The sequence below is a fragment of the Podarcis erhardii genome (genome assembly GCF_964252035.2).
Source record: "Podarcis erhardii genome assembly, chromosome: Z".
In the NCBI taxonomy this organism is placed as follows: domain Eukaryota; kingdom Metazoa; phylum Chordata; class Lepidosauria; order Squamata; family Lacertidae; genus Podarcis; species Podarcis erhardii.
In genome coordinates this window covers 43,835,689-43,855,269 of record NC_138504.1, presented here as the reverse complement: position 1 = coordinate 43,855,269, position 19,581 = coordinate 43,835,689, and the positions used below count along the sequence as shown (strand labels likewise).

The following is a 19,581-nucleotide window of genomic DNA, read 5'->3' as shown; positions in this document are numbered from 1 at the left end:
TTTTAAAAAAGAAATCCATTACAACAAGATAGGGAGGGGGGCAATTTTGATTCTGTTTGCATTTTTTTAAAAAAACACACAACCTACTAATTTATCCTTTCCAAAACCATACATGAACTGAAAAGCAGGTAGTTTTCATAACTCCCTGAATTATGTGATGTGGTTCCCAGACAAAGTAATAGGCATAAAAACAAGTACATAAAGGGAAATTGTACCTAAAACTGCATAAAATAACACAAAATAATATAGTTGGTTTTATGTTATTTTCTTTTTAAATTTATTTATTATTTATGCATTTTTCCAGTTGTCATGTTTACACATCATATTTCACCATCCAACATAATTTCTATACTGACTTCCCAACCTTACCTTCCGTAGCGTTCTTGGTATTCCTAGCTAAGCTGCATATCAGTTTTTTATTCCACCCTCCTGTTCCCCTTGTTGCCTCTCCTTGTTTTTAGCAGTTCTTCATACGATCACCCCTACTTTCAGATTGATTTCAATATTTAAGTATTCCCCAAAAGAGTACCATTTGCCCTTCGTCTTTTTTCCATCTTGATCTTTTATTTTGGCTGTTAAGTTGGAAAGTTCAGCAAATTCTAACAATTTATACAGCCATTGGTCTTTCAATGGAATTGGGTTTTTTCCATCCAACTTCTAGCATAAACTACTCTGGCCGCCACTGTTGCATAGAGAAAGATGTGCGCCTTTGCTTTTGCTCTCATTGCTAATGATTGCTAGTAAGAGGGCTTCGGGGGGTTTTGAAAATGTAATTTTAAGGATTTTTTTGAGTTAATTGTACACCATCTCCCAGTACTCTTGGGCGTACTTACAGTGCCACCACATATGAATGAAGGATTCCTCAGCCTCTGCACATTTCAGACAGAGTTTAGAGCTTCTTTCATACATTTAAACCAATTTGGAGGGTGTCATGTACCACCTTTAGGCCATTTTTTACTATATTTTCCTTTATCAAGTTGCAAGCTGAAAAGTTCATTGTTTTATCCCAGAATTTTTCCCAGGCTGAGATTTTGATATTGTGGTCCATATCTATGGCCCAATGCATCATTGCAGCCTTAACCATTTTGGCTTTTGTTCCCTACTCCAGAAAGATTTAATAGAGTTTAGATATTAATTTTGGATTGTTTTCCAATATTCCTTTCTTAAATTCTGAACTCCCATCTAGAAAGCCATTTTCTTTGCCCTTCCTAAAGACCTCATTTAGGTGAAAATATTGGAACCAGTCTGAGACCCAGTTTTGTACCTCTTCTCTTCTCTTTAATCCTAAACTGCCCTCCCTCTGCTCAAGGAGGTCCTTATATGTGCCCCAGATCTTGTTCATGTTTGGTTTTTTATTGCCACTGCTCGATGGGAGATATCCACCAATGTGCTCTTTGTCCCCCCCCCCCCGCAGACACTGTAGAAGCTCTTTCTGATCACATGATTGTGAAATCCCTTGTGGGCCTTGGCTTTGTCGTAATATTCGTAGGCGTGCCATCCGTACATCAGATCAAATCCTTCTAGATCCAGGATGCTTATGTTTTTCAGCTCCACCCAATCTTTCATTCAACAAAGACATGGTACATTTTCAGGTCTGGGAGCCCAAATCCCCCCTGTTCTTTGCATCAATTAATATTTTATATTTAATCCTGTCATCCCGTTCTCTCTCTCTGCCCCCCCCCCCATATGAAATTAGTAATGTAATTTTCCCATTGTTTAAAATAGCTGGTGCCTTTAATCACTGGTAGAGCTTGGAACGAAAAGATCATTTTCGGTAAGATATTAATTTTGACCGCTGATATTCTTCCAAGAAGCGAAAGCTTCATTTGGTTTACTGGATGTCCAAGCTTAGACCATGTGGTTTAAGCAAGCCATCTTGGTGTTTCTATACAAATAATTTATAAACTACTATCCTTATACTTATGGTATATTACCTGTCTTTTCTTGCTGCCATATGGAAAAGTACATGATCCTGACCTTTGAAGAGTTTGTAAACCTTTTTAAACTTACCAAACATGTGGTTTCTTTCTATGCTAAGGGAAGTGGGGAGCTTTGGAAGCGACTTAGAAGGGGATATTTTAAAGGTCTTATAGCCTATAATCCCATGTTTTACTTTGCTGCATATTTTGTTATTTTAAATCTCTACTGGGGCTCTTTCACCAAATACTTGCTCCAAACCTGTATCTAGACATACAGAGAACTATTTTATTTTACCATATCTAGTATTCCCCCCCCCCTTCTAAACCAAATCTAACCAATAATTCCTGCACTGCAGGGGTTTGGACTAAATTACCTTTGATGTCCTTTCCAACTCTACAATAGAGAGTACTACTAGGCTGGGAGGTATTGGAGAAACTTGCTATATATGTGCGTGAAGCTTAAAAAAACCCAGTTAAAAGCAGGGGAACCTTCAACTATCTCTTACAGTTTAGTAAAGTAAGCAACAAGTGGAAAACCTCTAACATACAGCAGTCACAAAACTTTCCTGACTTCCTGAAAGCAGCAAGTGTTCAAATAAAACAATGGTGGGGGTGATAATTATATTACAGATGGGCCAAAATCCTCGCCCCATACACGTTAATAGGGGACATAAAGGTAATGGTAAAGGGACCCCTGACAATTAAGTCCTGTTGCGAACGACTCTGGGGTTGTGGCGCTCATCTCGCTTTACAGGTCGAGGGAGCCAGCGTTTGTCCACAGACAGTTTTTTCTGGGTCATGTGGCCAGCATGACTAAGCCACTTCTGGCAAAATCAGAGCAGCGCACGGAAACACCGTTTACCTTCCCGCCAGAGTGGTACCTATTTATCTACTTGCACTTTGACCTGCTTTTGAACTGCTAGGTTGGCAGGAGGTGGGACTGAGCAATGGGAGCTCACCCCGTTGCGGGGATTCGAACCACCGACCGGTAAAAGTGTGAGATGAAATTTTGACATACCTTGAATATTATTTAGCAATGGGCAACACACACACACAACCCTGTATTTCAGTTTGGACATAGAAATGACTTGTCAGTTATGCTTATTTACATCTGTGCATGTGTGTGTGGGGGGGGAGGTAACCTTCCTTCCCTGACAACTTTACATTCATAATGTGGGTTGCACTATATTAAATTGATTTAAGAATCTCGCTGAGAGTCCTGGACACTAATCTTGGCTCAAACAAAACAAAGTAAACATCACCACCGCTTCGTGTCTGGGCAGCAATGGTCCTTGTCTCACGAGACAGTCAAGCACTACTGTATAAGCAAGACAAATTTGTGCCTCAAACCTGCTAATTATGAAATTCTCTGCTATCATTCAAACTATATTATTTTTTCATTTTTCTTGTTCTCTTGCTTGGTCTTCTCTTCCTTCCTCCTCCACTGTTGTCACAACCACCCTCCACTTTGCTTCTTGTCCATTTCCCTTCCCCCAGAGTGAGGTCACCTTCTGCTTCACGGGGACTCCAGTGTCCGGATGGGTCACATGGCATCGGTGATGAGGCTCTGAATGCATACTGCACAAGGGTCCTGCCTTCCACGCAGAGATCACAGGCTGATCCCACTTCTCTAGGAGGCCAGGAAATAAGAAAAAGAAAGAAAACGCACCAACTTAGTAACAGTTGAATTCAATGGAATAAAATGGGACAAGATAACAAGTTGAAGATCACTTAACCCTCCCACCTCGCCTCTTGATATGGCACACCGGAGAAAGAGGCAGAAAAGATGCAATTTGCCCTTCCATATAAATTTATCTGTGCTTGGAATCCAACTTCCCCCAGCACAGCCAGTGCTGAGAGATGATGGGAGCTGTAGTCCAGCAACAACTAGAGAGCTTCTAGTTATACACCCCTAGTATTATGGTCATGTGTACCTTGGGGTGGGCCCTAACCAGGACTGCCCTGTGAACCAAGGTTTGCAAGCTTCTTTTAACCCTATGCCTGCACCTTTGGTGCTCGTTAACTTTCTAAAAAAATATTACTAAATTGGGGCTTATCTGATACCAATCCCAGGTAAGTTAGGTTCCCTCCTTTAGAAAGCATCAGTCATACCTTTCTGGACATGCTCTTAAAGAACTGCAAAACAAGTTTTGGTTTCATCAAGCAATTTGCCTCCAAACACACATTTGGAAAGGACACCTCATGCTCATTAAAGGAATTGCCTTTCCATTCAAAGCATGGAGACTTGAAGTGCAACTTCGAAAATGAGAGGAATGGGGTATATTTCACTACTTTGGAAGCTCTGGGTCCCTTCCTTATGCGCTAGAGACGCAGGCATTTGCAAGGGAAATTAAAAGCCAGCAAGCCAGTCACATGAACGTCCAAGAGGGCTTCCCAATCTCCTCCTTAGATCAAGAAGTTTGTACCACACAAATCACTGCCATTGTGGAAGAATTAAAGAGATAGCGATCGCTGGAACTGAGGAAATGACAGCCACCTAGGTGATGGAGAGCGTCTCTCTTGCCCGAATGGGACTCCGCAGTCACACCCGTCAAAAATATCTGCCTGCGTCAGTCCGGTGCATATTGAGTAATTGCAATGGCTGGGGATAACGTGATTAAAAACTGCTTTGATGCAGTCAGGAAACAAATGGGTTGGGGGGGGGAGTCTTCTGTTTCTGCTCCTTTTTCATATTTATTTGAATCCAAGAAAATGCTTCATTATGACAAGTAGTGTGTGTGATGTGGACAGCAGCACCATCAGGTCATTTTTGATTCTGTACTTAATGGACCTAAACTCCCAACCCCCCACTTCCACCCCATTTACATGGCAACATCTGTGACTCCACATCAAATTTTTGTAAGCCCATCTGGCTGTGCTGAGGACCCTCCTGTTCATTCTGGAGAATGGGGCCCTGGGCACCTGCCCCAAACGGCTGCCCGTGCAGCATGTGGGGAAATGCATAAACTTCAAGGCCTCCATGGGTGTCTCTGCATGCTCAATTTGATAATCTATTACATATAGCAATTATCAAGTCTGCTCCAGTATTTACTTGTGCTTACTTGGCAGCCCAAGTTCACATTCATTTTAAGACTCTAGCATACAACACCTGCTTTCTGAGAGCATCCGTGCAGTGCCTCACTGCCTGCTGCCAGCTCAGTTCATTATAATAATAGAACTGTAGAGTTAGAAGAGATCCTGGGGATCAGCTAGTCCAACCCCCTAAGATGCAGGAATCCTGCCCACAGCTGTCCCTGAGTGGGCTGAAAACATCAACCTTCCGGCTAACAGCCAGACGCACTGACCCATTGCACCACAGAGATTCAGGGCTTTAGAGCAGAGGTCATCAAACTAAGGCCTGCGGACCAGATACGGCTCACTGGGCTTGTTAATCTGGCCCACGAACTTTGCAGACCCTGCCGCCCGCTCAGTCAGTCCCTGAGCTAAACAGGCGCGGCGCAGAGACCTCGCCATGCGGAGACTGACTTCCATGATGCGGCATGGCTTCTGATTGGCTGCAGGAAGCTCCTGCAGCCAATCAAAAGCCGCAGATGCCTCTGGGTGCTGCCCCTTTCTTCCTGCTAAGGTGGCCAAGTGGGAGGAAGCGGCTGAGCAGGAAGGAAGTGGAATAATAATAATAATAATAATAATAATAATAATAATAATAATAATAATAAATTTTATTTATATCCCGCCCTCCCCAGCCGAAACCAGGCTCAGGGCGGCTAACAACACTAAAGTAGTGCAACATTATAAAAACATTATAAAAATTAATTAAAATCAAAATTGATGGCAACCATAAACTAAAGTTTTGTAAAGATTGCCAAAGGAGGGAGTCAGGCTGCGCCCTGACCAAAGGCCTGGCGGAACAGCTCTGTCTTGCAGGCCCTGCGGACAGGGCATTCCACCAGGTTGGAGCCGCAGCCGAAAAAGCCCTGGCTCTAGTTGAGGCCAGCCTAACCTCTCTGTGGCCTGGGACCTTCAAGATGTTTTTATTTGAAGACCGTAAGTTCCTCTGTGGGGGATACCAGGAGAGGCGGTCCTGTAGGTATGAGGGTCCTAGGCCGTATAGGGCTTTGAAGGTTAAAACCAGCACCTTAAACCTGATCCTGTACTCCACCGGGAGCCAGTGCAGCTGGTATAGCACCGGATGAATGTGATCTCGCAGCGAAGACCCCGTAAGGAGTCTCGCTGCGGCATTCTGCACCCGCTGGAGTTTTTGGGTCAGTCTCAAGGGCAGCCCCACGTAGAGTGAGTTACAATAATCCAGTCTGGAGGTGACCGTCGCGTGGATCACAGTGGCTAGGTCAGGGCGAGAGAGGTAAGGAGCCAACTGCTTAGCTTGGCGGAGATGAAAAAATGCCGCCTTTGTAATAGCTGCAATCTGCACCTCCATGGAGAGGGAGGTATCGAAGATTACACCCAAACTCTTAACGGACGGTGCTGGCACTAATTGCACCCCCACAAGAGATGGGAGTTGCCCCCTCAATCCCATATCGTCCTGTCCCAGCCAGAGGACCTCTGTCTTCGAAGGATTTAACTTCAACCGGCTCCCACGTAACCATCCAGCCACAGCTTCCAAGCATCTGATCAGTGTGTCTGGGGCCGAGTCAGGATGGCCATCCATCAACAGATAGAGTTGGGTGTCATCAGCATACTGATGGCAGCCCAGCCCAAAACTCCGGACAAGCTGGGCGAGGGGGCGCAGAGGCTGCCTCCGCTGCCCAGGCCAGCAGCGTGGGCTCTGTGCACTGCCAAGACAGAGGACGCCAGTGCTGCCGAAGATGAGGCAGTGTTGGTGGCTGTGGCATGAGTGGCATAGGTGGGGGGGCCTTTCGGGTGGTGGGGTGCTTTTGGGAGGCGTTGGATCCAGCCCCCCAGAAGGTCTGAGGGACAGTGGACCGGCCCCCTCCTGAAAAAGTTTGCTGACCCCTGCTTTAGAGCATCAGACCTGGGGGGACAAATGTGGCCCTCCAGGCCTCTATATCTAGACCTCAGAACTCTCTCCAGCTAACACATCTTGCTGGTCCTGCTTTGTACCCCAAGTAGTCTTGCCTGGCTGGAATGTGTCCCTGAATTCTGAGAATTCCCTTCTGGGCAACTTCCCAAGGACCACACGCCAGTGGTAGATGGGGCCAGATGAAAGCAGGTGCAACAATGAATGTAATTCTACCTCTGTACAGCAGACTACTTTCTTCACACACTTACACGTACTTTTCTGAGCAGCATCATGTGAGGGAGGTTCCCTGCTACACCACTCCCTGACTTTTGAAACCTTGCAAGTTACTGGAGGAGAGGAACTGTGAGCAACATCATGTTTCTAGGCCCAGTGTGTCCCTCGTTATTTCTGCTCTCGCAAAGAGGTATAATGTCGTCAATGCAATCTTGTTATATTTCTAGTACAGAAATGTTGGTTTTACTGTTATATCGTTATTTATTGTTATTAATGTTGTTACATTTCCTCCTTTTTAATTGTGTTAAACCATTTACTTGTTATTAAATTGTTATTGCAATGGTGTTAGCGTTGTGATCTATTCTGGCATTCTTTGCCATGGGTGCTTTGAACATGATTCTTTCCGTGGAAAGGCAGCATTCAAATAAAAAGATTGCAATGTCATGTGCTCCATCAGGGCAAGCAAGAGGCATGACCGGAGTTCTGAGCTGAGCAAAAGAACACCCAAGGAGGGAATGAAGTAGGGCTGGTGTGAGGCAGGGCCTGAGGAGAGTTTGGAGGGCTACATAGAGAGACCATTCCACTGTCTTAGATCAGCGATAAAGTGACAGGAACTGACCAAGACATCAATTATTAATTCAGAACAAGTGTCTGAGGAATTTCCCTGTTCTGCCTTTAAAATAAAATAAAAAAATATCGGTAAGATTTATTTATCCTAGGCTTGAGAAACTGAGAAACTGATGACATAACTACTGGACAATGTCTTCTTAGATATCCACAAGTTATGCCAATTCCATACTACTGAAACCCCAATGGAAGAGTTTGTCAAAGAAATCTAGTGTTGACTTAGGGTATGATCACTGTGTTATGAAATCCTAGATCGAACAGGCCAGCCATTGTGTGTTACTTAAGTACGAACTAGCCAGGGGTTATTAAAAACATACTGATTGAGGTTGAAGACGTATGTCAGAGAGACGTATTTTGTTACATAACAATTAACCTTGTATCAGTATGTTTTTAATAGGCAGATGGAATTTATTTAACATACAATAACTGCTTTATGAAATATAAATTAAATACATATTGCAAGAACTTAATTTACCCTTTCAGAAAGAGAGAGAAAATATGGTGGCAGTGGGGAGTAGTGGTGAAGGCAGGGAAAACCAAAGGCCACTTCAGACATAAAGGATTGTATTAAGCTAAGATCCACTCAGAGGAAACCAACTGAAATTAATGTGCCTAGCTTAGTCATATAAATCAATTTCAATGAATCTACTCTAGCACTGGGCACAACCCAAGGTCTTTTTCTCATATGAATGATTCCAAGCATTTCCTTGGGACTATGCAGTTCAATCATGAATACTACATAGACCATATAGGAGGGGTTACCAATGGCATCTAGGGGTGCTAGTGTGTGTGCCCCAGTACTGTTTATGCCTCCCACAAAAGGTCTCCAAAAAGGTCACTTAAGAATCCATATCAGCTTCTCCTGCATCGAATCCCCTCACCACCACTTAGAGATGTCCACATTTTATTGGATGCCAGGACTGGACACCTCTAAGCGAAGGGTGATAGTGACTGACACAAATGTGTCTTAGCCCATTGATGGGGCAGCTGATTGGGGAGTGGCATGCCCTTGCCATTCTGATCCTCTTTGTCTGCTCTTTTTCTTTTTCTTTTTACACTTTCTCAAAATTCCAAATGTGTCCACTGACACCCTCCTCCCCCCTGCAACAAAAGTTGGTAATCCCTGTGATAGCATGGGATAGAGGGATAGAGAAGCATCCTGAAGGTTGACTGAAATAGGATTGTGCTTATCTGAGTGCCCAGCTTAGGCACTCACCAAAGGACCAAGAGCCTATCTCTATGGCTTCCCTCCATGACCCCTGCTGGCAGGGCCACCATCCCAGCAGAAATGGACACAAATAGAATCACATCCCTCCTGGGAATCTGGAAGCGTGTGCCGTCACCTCTGTTTCCTTCCCTGCTGCCACAAGGCAGGGGATCAAGTGAAGAAAGCAGAGTAATTAAGACAAGCCTGATGGCTTAAGGCCAATGGTCCATCTAGTCCAGCATTTGTTCTTGCAGTGGCCGACCAGATGCCTGTGGGAAACCCACAAGCAGGATTCAAGCACAAGAGCCTTCTCTCTTCCTGCTGTTTCCAGCAACTGATATTCAGTCACGATGCCTCTGTCAGAGGAGGTAGAACATAGCCATTGTGGCTAATAGCCATTGATAGCCTTGTCCTCCATGAATTTGTGTGATTCTCTTTTAAAGCCATCAAAGTTGGTGGCAATCAATGCCTCTTATAAGGGAGAAAGAAAAAAGTGAACTGTCAGAGGCAGTAGCTTGAAGCTGGGGTCAAACAGGCTCCCTCCACAGCTAAGTTGCAGTAGGTTCTGAGGAAGGCCCTGCTAGTCTAGAAGCTATTTTATTTTATTTATTTTGTTATTTCATTTCATTATTTATTTATTTTATGGTCCACCTTTTTTCTCTAAGGAAACCAAAGTGGCACACATAGTTCTTCCCTTCCTCATTTTAATCCCACAACAGCTCTGCGAGGTAGATTAGGCAGAGAGGCACTGAGTAGCCCAAGGTTACCCAGTGAGCCTCATGGCCAAGTGAGGATCTGAACCCTGGTCTCCCATGTCCTAACTGCTACACCATGTGAGGTAATCATATAGGCACCTGTAGACTTTGCATTTGGAATGGAATTATGTCTTTACTTGCCCCACTCCTGACATCATATATATTGTCAAGCAAAGGGCAGGAGGGCATGGCTTGCAGGGAAGAAACAGCCAAATTAAGACGTTTCCTAGACCTACTTAGACCAGTGGGCAGATAAACCTCTCCCCACCCGCTATCCCATAAACTAGCAAAAAAGACAGTGTCTTCTTTTCTCAGGGAGAAAAGAAAGAGAGCAGGGGATTTTAGCCCAGTTATATGAGCCCCCCCCCCAACTATAACCTTAATCTGAACAACTAATTGCTTCTCCACTGCCATTTACCATCCCCATCTTTCAAAGTCAGACAAACAGGTGTGCATTGTCCCCACCAATTCACCTTTCAAAGAAGTGCCTGTCTATGGGTGGAAACCACTCCAGGGTGATGAAGGTCCCCATTCGGTCCACGATCTGTGGTGTGATAGCGATGGGGGCAGGCTTCTTGACAGGTTGCCAGCTCTGATACACAAGGTCCAGGTAGCAGTGCATCCTTGCCACCTGGTTGGGTGTGAAGGAGTTGGTGCAGTCATCGTCTGAGGGGATAAGGCAGGGTGGAAACAAATCACACAATGTTGCACATGTGAAAGAGAGGAGAAAGGGGATGGGAGGGGGAAAGAGTTAAATCAAAAAGAGTTAAACTGTGAAGATGGCTGCTCTATAAGCTCTCCTGGGTAACACTGCAAGCTTCCATGGCATTCCAGGAGAAAGAGCTGACCAGTAGCAGCCTCAACTGAAGAAAGGAAAAATGAGAGAAAGAAAAACTAAATACTGGATCACAAGACTTATTTATCCTTTCTCTTTACCACCTAGCGATCTGGAAGGGAAATTTCAGAGCAAATTAGAGGCACTGCTCACAAAGCCCTTCATTTAAATGCAGGATAGACAATCTGTGGTCCTCCAGATGTTGTACAACACCAACTCCCATCAGCACCAAGCTAGTATGGCCAATGGTCAGGGATGCCAGGAGGTTGTAGTCCAGCAACATCTTGAAGGCAATGAGAGCCCTAACCCTAATTTAAACACATCTGCTGCCAATCACACAATATGAGATGGGAGGGTCCAATCAAAAGTATTGGGATGATGGGAGGAAAGCCCTCCTTGTAAGTGCCACATGACTTCTTGTAGCCTTGCCCACTTCATGCATTTCTCTCAGCTAAGTTTACCTAAAGGAATGCAGTTTGGATGGATAGAAAAGTGGGGCGAGGGAAGTGGACAAGCTTCTGGATGAAGAGGGGACTTATCATCATTCATCCACACTTCCCTTTGCTCGACGAATTAAAAAGCCCTTGCTTTATTCATTCTTCTTTTGTTCTAAAAGGTGCTGAATTCAGATGGGCAGGCATAAACCAGAACATGTAGTCATCAGTGCTACTGCTGCAAAGTCAGAAACCTGGGCAAGAGAGGTTGGCATGACCCTATACTTGGTGGGGAATGGCAAATTTTAATTTCCTTCAGATTCTCACTTTTCCAATCTTAAATTCAGTTCTCATTGTTAATCATATTAGTGTCCTGATTTTTTAAAAATTAAATAACCCTAATGAAAATGCATCAGCACCTTAGTGTACATTTCTCCTAATATACACATTTTATATGCCATTTCCCCCAGTTTAATGCATATGTGTATGTTATTATCACCAATATATGTATTTTTAAACACACTTTACTCTAGTACAAGCATTTTGACTTGGCTGTAGAACTGCATTGCAAAATGAGAAGGGTAAATTTTGAAGGAAGGCTGCTTTTTGGTTTGTGCATTTATTATTTATTTTATTTTATTTTTTGCTGTCCTTCACCAAAAGATTTCAAGCAGTTCACAAGATAAAAATGTAAGACAAAAGCATAGATAAGTAGCTAAAACAGAAACAACAGAATAATAACCTCTCACAAACACGTTATTATTTTATTTTTTTAAAAACTGCTCTTACCCATTTTCTTTGAGTCAAACTTTTTGGCCCTGAAAATTCAGCTCATGAACAGTTTTTGATGGATACAGCTTTTATTCCCCTTAAAATTGGCTTGGACCAATGATTAAATACACTGTGAGTATTAAATATAATCTTTCCAAACAGATAGTAGCCTGTGCGGTCCTGTTTGGTCATCACTGTCTTGGCCACTGGGACAAATAAAGGAACCCACTTGCATCTTGTTCTGTTCTGACTTTGCTTAGAGAACATTTTCTTATAGCTGCCCTGAGTAAAAGTGGCAAGGATCAAAAGGAGCAGGACAGGCCTCATCCCAGGTCCGTCCCCCCACATGCTTCTGCCCCATAGTATCTCTGGAGGCCTTCCTCTCCAGTTAATCTATTCTCCATTCAGCAGCAACCATGTGCTCCCCAGCAGCCTCCTTCTTCTCTTCCATCCCCACAGTCCAAGGCCAAGGCCCACTGCTGCAGTTGCAGGATTGAAACCTCTGACCACCCCCACATACTGCATTGTTTTGGAAAGTGTGAATTAGTTAGGTTCACCTCTAAATGCAAACTTTTTCAAGATTCTCGTCATCTCTATCCTATACTTGTCTAAGTCAGAATTAAGTCTCAAGGTTTTCAGTGGAGATTATTTCCTAGTAAGTGCATTTATAACACATGTGCTATCAACATTTTTGAAGCCCAGCTGATCAAATGAAACATAATTGCACTGGTTCTCTGTCTCACATGTTCTAGAAAGTGCTTAACATGTAAGTTTCACCTTTGCTGCAAAAAACTGAAGCCTGAATAAGAAACTCTAAAGATTGCTTTATTTTGCATTTTGAAAAAGGCCATTTTGAAAAAGGCCAACTCTAGTAGAAAGCTAGGAAGGGAGGGCAGAGTACCTGTGTAGCTCATAAAATTGTTAAATGGAGTGTCCTGGAAGCTACGGAAACCACACATGTCATTCCCAGGGGCTGGATCACCACAGGTCTTGTGTTTTGGAGCTGGATTTGTGTCATGGCAGAGGTCACCAGTCTCAAAGGAAGGTTCTGTTTCCATGCATGGATCATTGCAGGAGAGGATCTCGGAGATTCCTCGGAAGACGTGGTAGAGCCCCAGACTGTGCCCTATTTCATGGATCATTGTATGGGTGTGTCCCGCTATGCCATAGAAGGAAGGATTCAGCACAATTCCCCCTGTAAATAAAGAGAGATAGTTGTTTTTTTATACTCATATATCCAGAAACATCATGCAATGGCTGTTTCCCGTTGGGGCTGGTAGAGTGGAAGGTGGGGAAGCCAATGGGAGGTGGAGCCACAGCCGATGACAGACAGAGCCAGCCCCTGAATGGCTGTATGCAAGAAGGCAGGCAGCTGGGGCCTTACTGGGGTTGGTGAGGCAGTGCTACTTTTGCCCTCATGGCCCAGAACACCAATGAGGAAAGGTTTATGGAGTTGGGTATGTTTAGCCTGGAGGTGATTAAGATGTGGCTATGATAATCATGCTCAAATATTTGAAGGGCTGTCAGAATAATAGTGGAGCAAATTTCATTTCTGTTGTGCAAGAGACCAGGAACTGAAATAATGGACCCACAAATTATAAAAAGCGGGATTATGACTAAGCATTAGGAAGAACATCTTGATGGTACAAGCTGTTCAACAGTAGGGCAGACGGACTTGAAAGGTGACGCAATCTCCTACATGGAAGGTTTATAAGCAGAGGTTGCATGGCCAACTATGACCTTTAAAGTCCCTTCCACCCCTATGATTCCCTGTGATGGAATCATTCAAGCGCTATGATTCATATGCTATGATTCATTATTTAAGCACTATGATTCATACACTATGATTCCAGCTCTATAATTCTGTGATAGCAAGAGAGTGGGAGCAGAACTCAGTGAAGGACCACCAATAAATCGCTTTCAAAGGGGGTTGGGCAAATTCATGGAGAAGATAAGTCTCTCAAAGGTTATTAGTCAATATGATTATACAGTGGTACCTCGGGTTACAGACACTTCAGGTTACAGACGCTTCAGGTTACAGACTCCGCTAACCCAGAAATAGTACCTCGGGTTAAGAACTTTGCTTCAGGATGAGAACAGAAATCGTGCGGTGGCAGCGCGGCAGCAGTGGGAGGCTCCATTAGCTACAGTGGTACCTCAGGTTAAGAACAGTTTCAGGTTAAGAACGGACCTCCAAAACGAATTAAATTCTTAACCCAAGGTACCACTGTATAAACATAAGAAGAGCCTGGCTGGATCAGAACAAAGTTGCATCTAATCCAGCATCTTGTTATCACAGTGGTCACACAGATGCCTCAGTGAAAAGCCCACAAACAGGACTTGAATGAAACAGTCTCTCCCCATTTGTGATTACCATCAACTGGTATGCAGAGAATACCGCTTCCATCAGTGGAGAGAGAACATAGGCATGGTGTTCAGAGAAAGTATATTTTCACTGAATGCTAGTTGCTGGGGCATAAACAACAGGGGAGGGCTATGAGCTTCACACTCTCCCTGTGGATTTCCCAGATGCATCTGGTTGGTCACTGTTGGGAGAAAAAATCCTAGACTACATTGACATTTGGTGTGATCTAACAGGGCTCTTATTATGTTCTTCTGTGCGCAAGCAAAACAAGGCAGATTTATCTTAGGATAAGTCATCCCCAGTGCTATGTTTCTAGAAAAAGAGGTGCTGGAACTCACTATGAATGCCTGCTTTATTCTCTTAAATGGCAATGGCACCCACCTGAAAGATACCGGAACTGAGTTCTGGTGAGTTCCAGCTGGGGGGGAAAGCCCTAGCATGCCCATTAATTTTAGTGTTACAATTGTGCTAGATGAGACGCAGAAGAGCCATGATCACTCCTTTATTTGGTTTGTAAAAATAATAATGGCAACAGCTGCAAGAGAATTCAATTCAAGAAAAGGTGGTCATTGGGGTGGGCCTTTTTAAACCCTATCTCCAGCACCATTTTCTCAGTCCACTTTACTGCCCTACCCTCCCAAAGCTGCTATTGGGAAAAACCCTGCAGGCGTCATATGAGCAACCTGTAAATGTCCCTGCATCGGGCAAATAGGGACTTTGTGGGTGGTTTACCATTGGAAAAATTGCATAAGCCATTAGGTGAAAAGCTGGGCTGGGCTGTGGGGAGGAAGGAATGCTTTAATCAATAATAAGTTAGCAACCAGCAGGAGTCAAACTTAGCTCATTGCAGCAGCGCCGAATCACAACCCGTGTGTGTGCAGACACGGGTTGCGAACGCTGCAGGTTGCGAATGCGCATCCCGCATGGATGACGTTCGCAACCCGAGCGTCCACTGTATAGGGTCCAGATCAAGGGAAGTAATAGTACCACTCTATTCTGCCTTGGTCAGACTACACCTGGAATACTGTGTCCAGTTCCAGACACCACAATTTAAGAAGGATGTTGACAAGCTGGAATGTGTGTAGAGAAGGGCAAGCAAGATGATCATGGGACTGGAAACAAGCCTAATGAGAAACTGTTAAAGGAGCTGGGTATGTTTAGCCTGGAAAAGAGGAGACTGAGAGGAGAGATGGTAGCCATCTCAAGGGCTGTCCCATGGAAGATGGAGCAAGCTTGGTTTTTTTCCTGCTCTGGAGGGTAGGATTCAAACCAATGGCTTCAAGTTACAAGAAAGCAGATTCCGACTAAACATTAGGAAGAAATTTCTGACAGTAAGAGTTCTTCAAAAGTGAAACAGTCTCCCTTGGGAGATGTGGACTCTCCTCTCTCTGAGGTTTTTAAGAAGAGATTGGATGGCCATCTGTCATGGATGGTTTAGTTGATATTCCTGTATTGCACAGGTTGGGACTAGATGACCCTTGGGGTCCCTTCCACAATTCTATGATTCTATTATAAGTATACATTAAAACAACAGAGACAGTGTTTTGCCAGGTATTAGAAAATACAGACTTCTCAGATAAAGGACTGGTGGATCTGTCAATAAAACTTCTCATTTTCCCAGCCATAAGAACATCAGAATGTAAGAGGAGCCAGCTCAGTCTGTCCAATAGCTCATCTAGTCCAGAATGCTACAATTCCATTACACCTTTGGATAGGGAAAGTGAACAGTTGACAACTGCGAGGAGGAGTAGGACAGTCAAGGGACTCTAGTGGTCAACTGTGAGGTCCTTGCTGAGGTGTGAGCCTTGGCAGGTGCCCAATGTGCTGTTCCTTTGGTGCTGCCACTAGACAGTGTGTGTGAATGAATAGCAGCAAGAGAGAATCCATGTTGATTATTTTGCTGCAAACCCATCTCAAAGCTTATCTCCCTACCATTCCTCCCCAAGCCATCACTAGATATATTGGAAAAACACTCCCTAAGTGAGGAGATAAAAATCACAATACAGGCTGGCTCAATTTCATCAGGGCTTAAGGCAACTGTGCAGGTTGCTTGATTTTCTTATTTATTCCCTTTTTAGACCCCCCCCCTTCTTTTGGTGGAGGTTATGTATATTTTTCACAGCTGTCAAGAGTCTAAATCAATTGCAATCTCCCCACCAAAAAGATAGTTTCCCTCGACCAGATGATCTATATTCCAAAGCTAAGATCCGGACAGTGGTGCATATTTCATCTTATTTTTTCTTATTAAATACATATTGGATTTATAGAAAGAAAAAGAGTATAGAAAGATTAAGCAGCAAAGTTCTTGCTGAAGGAAAAAAAGGTGGGCAGTGAGGGCTTTTAAAACAGGAAATTAATTTTTTATCCTTTTGCCTTATTTTGGGGGGGATGAGTCAACTTCAGACTGTCCACTGATTATATTTTCTTGTGATGATTACTCTTGCACTCACTTTTATATAGAAAACCCCCCCAAAGAAACTGAATCCAAGGTACTAAAAGGTACTACTTTGGACCATTAAGAGATTAGTTGAAATCAAGAGAAGAGACAGTGGAAAATACTTATGACTGGTCCAGCAGGAGGTGCTACAGGAGAGTACAACACCAATTAGCCAAAAAATCTAGTTATCTGAATTAAAAAAGCCTGCTTCTGTTCCCAAGCTGCATGCCAGCCCTTCAGCTCTCCCGTTCAAGCTCATCTCTCTGTGTGTGATTGTGCTTGTACATACAAAGCACCTTATACCAAGTCAGCCCACTGGTCTAGCTAGACCAACTGGCTCAGAATTGTCTATTTTGCTGGGACAGTGATTCCTTAGAGTCTAAGGAAGAGGTCTTCCACATCTCCTTTCATGACATTCTTTTGACTCTCCCAAACATCTCTCAAACTCACCTCTTTCTCTTCTCACAAATAAAGTGTTATATACTGAGTCAGACCACAGGTCCAACTAATGCAGTATTGTCTATGCCATTGGGACAATGGCTCCCCAAAGTCTTCAATTCATTTGTCAAACCCTCTCCCTCTCTCCCCTCACTCCTTGTTGGTACAAATGAAGCATCTTACACTGAATCTGACCACTGGTCCAACAAGCTCAACATTATGTACTCTGCTGGGGGAGTGGTTCCCCAGCACCCTCCTCATACTCCTGTCTCTGACTTTGTCTCTTTCTATGTGAAGCAGCTTCTACTGAAGCAGATCGCTGGTCCACCCAGGCCAGTATTGGGCTCATCCACACTTACCTTTTGCCCCATGCTTTCTAGGCATGGGCCCTTGCTTTCCCAGTCCACATCCCAATGCTTTTTCTTTTTCTTTTTTTTTTGACCCACCACTTCCCCCTTGCTCTTTAACACTGAAATTGCCGCTTGTTCTGATTTAGCAGTAAACAGCAGGTTTTTATAGGGAAAGTGTCCAGGGCAAAAAAAAAAAAAACCAAGCACTTGGGCATGGACCTGGAAATCCTAGACCTGTGCATAGAAATGTGGAGCAAAGGTAAGTGTGCATGAACCCATGGTCCCCCAATATCTCAGGCTGAAGTCTTCTTCATCTCCCGATATCTGATGTTCCCTTATCACTGAGCTATGGCCATTAAGAAGAGAAGAGACTGCCTTACACTGAACCAGAACCATTGGTCCCTCTAGCTCAGGATTGTCTGCACAGACTGGCAGTGGCTTTCCAGGGTTCTAGATGTGGCTCTCTCCTAGCCCTACCGGGAGACACTAGAGATTGGATCTAGAACCTTCTGCATGCAAAGCAGGTACTCTAACATTGACCTACATCCCTCCTTTTTAGTTCTACAAACCTGACACCTACTCCTGAAGGCTACTCCTCTGAAAGAGCAAAGGCCAAAACAAAAAGCCCTCCTCTACACTTGCAGGTGATTAATTGGGGGCATATTTATGGCTGATTTTCAGAGAGGTAAGATTCAAGGATGTGATGGGGCAGGTGGGGGGGAATCACACCACCTGCTTGCAGAGTTCCGTCTGGTGGCCCACATCCTCTCTGCCTTCCAATGCATCCCAACTGACAGAAGTGAGATGCTACATCTATTACTGCCCCAGAAGGATCTTGGGGAAGCGAGAAAATGCAGATGTTGGAAGGATCCCTGGAAGTGACAAGTCAGCAGCAGAGCATATGCCCTTGCTGCCAGGGGTGGGCTTGTGGGGCTCCCCCAAGGGAGGCATGGAGGATACCATCCCATGCACCACAGTCCAAGGGAGGAGAGGGGCAGGGAAGCTGCCACCCACTCTCCTCCTGCCCTCCGTGGGCAGGGCAGGCCTGACCTGGCAGCAGAGCAGCTGCAGCCATGTGCAAGGCACCCTGCAACTGAAGACAGCGGGCAGCATTGTTTCTGCCCACTCTCCTGCTCTCCCCCCCCCCCCAGGGTCAGGCATGAGCACAGCTCCTTCTTGCACAGAGCCGGGCTCCAATGAAGGCACCTGTTTGTATCCCCTCACAAAATTGCACCCAGGGCCACAGCCCCCATGTACCCCTACGCTACGCCTCTGTGAGTGGTGCTCTGCCTCTGAAGTTTGGCCAGGTGGGGGGCCAGCTTCTCTTTCACACCCAGGCAAAAATGAGAGTTTCTTTCATTCCTGGTGCTTTAGTGCATTACTGAAAATGTAGGAGGCATAATAATACATAGCATGAAAGGAGTTGTGTTGCAGCTGATGAGTTAGTGTAAGGCGCTGGTAGCGTCCTATGTTCCTAAGTCAGACTACTGGTACATCTAGCTCAGAATTAACTATGCTGACTAGCAGTGGCTATCCAGGGTGTCTCTCTCTGCCTTATCTGGAGCTGCTGGTGATTAAACCTGGGACCTTCTGCAGGCAAAGCAGATGCTCCACCACTGAACAATGACCCATCCCTCAGGACTGAGAGAAGATGTGGCTTGAGCCACTGCCAGTCAGTGTAGGCAGCACTGACCTAGGTGGACAAATGGTTTGCCTTTGCATAAAGCAGATTCCTATGTTTGTCCCATCATCCCTGATCACTGACCCAATATGCTTTTTTCTAAGTTAATCAGCACACGCTGAAGTTTACTTAGCCTTTCCCCCCCACACCACTGGAGGCGGTATGGTGTAGTGCTTAGAGTTCTGGACCAGAACTTGGGAGAGCAGGGTTCTAATGCCCACTCAGCCATGAAGCTGATTATCATACAGGGTTGGGAGCTATATAAAAGCAGGATATAAATAATTCAGAAGGACTTATCTCTATTCCCCTTAATAGTCATTTTTGCAGTCTTTCCTTAGCTGACCCTGTGATACCACCTGTAAAGGGATTTTTCAACATTAAGCATGGATGCTTTATCACTTGATGGGTCTAAATACTGTAAGCCAGCTGTTGTGAGTGAGGGTTCCAGACCATTCCTACCCACCTCCAGAAGCCCCCATCATGTCATTTCATCATGCCATGTCATTCCCAGGGGCTTTGGAGAGGGAGAGGGAGAAGGAGAGGGAGAGGGGGGAGAATATCCCCAAAGGCCCTCTGGAGATGGTGAGTT

At 44.6% G+C, this 19,581-nt stretch overlaps 1 protein-coding gene across 1 annotated transcript in view; it reads right to left on the bottom strand.

The window, feature by feature from the left end:
- The window catches only part of PAPPA (pappalysin 1), a 249,896-nt gene that overhangs the window by 162,521 nt on the left and 67,794 nt on the right, over positions 1–19,581 (bottom strand). The window contains exons 4-6 of the mRNA XM_081847429.1: positions 12,623–12,916; positions 10,155–10,347; positions 3,428–3,549 (exon numbers count right to left, since the gene is read on the bottom strand). Of these exons, the coding sequence (XP_081703555.1) occupies positions 3,428–3,549; positions 10,155–10,347; positions 12,623–12,916 (609 nt within the window). The remainder of the gene's footprint in view (positions 1–3,427; positions 3,550–10,154; positions 10,348–12,622; positions 12,917–19,581) is intronic.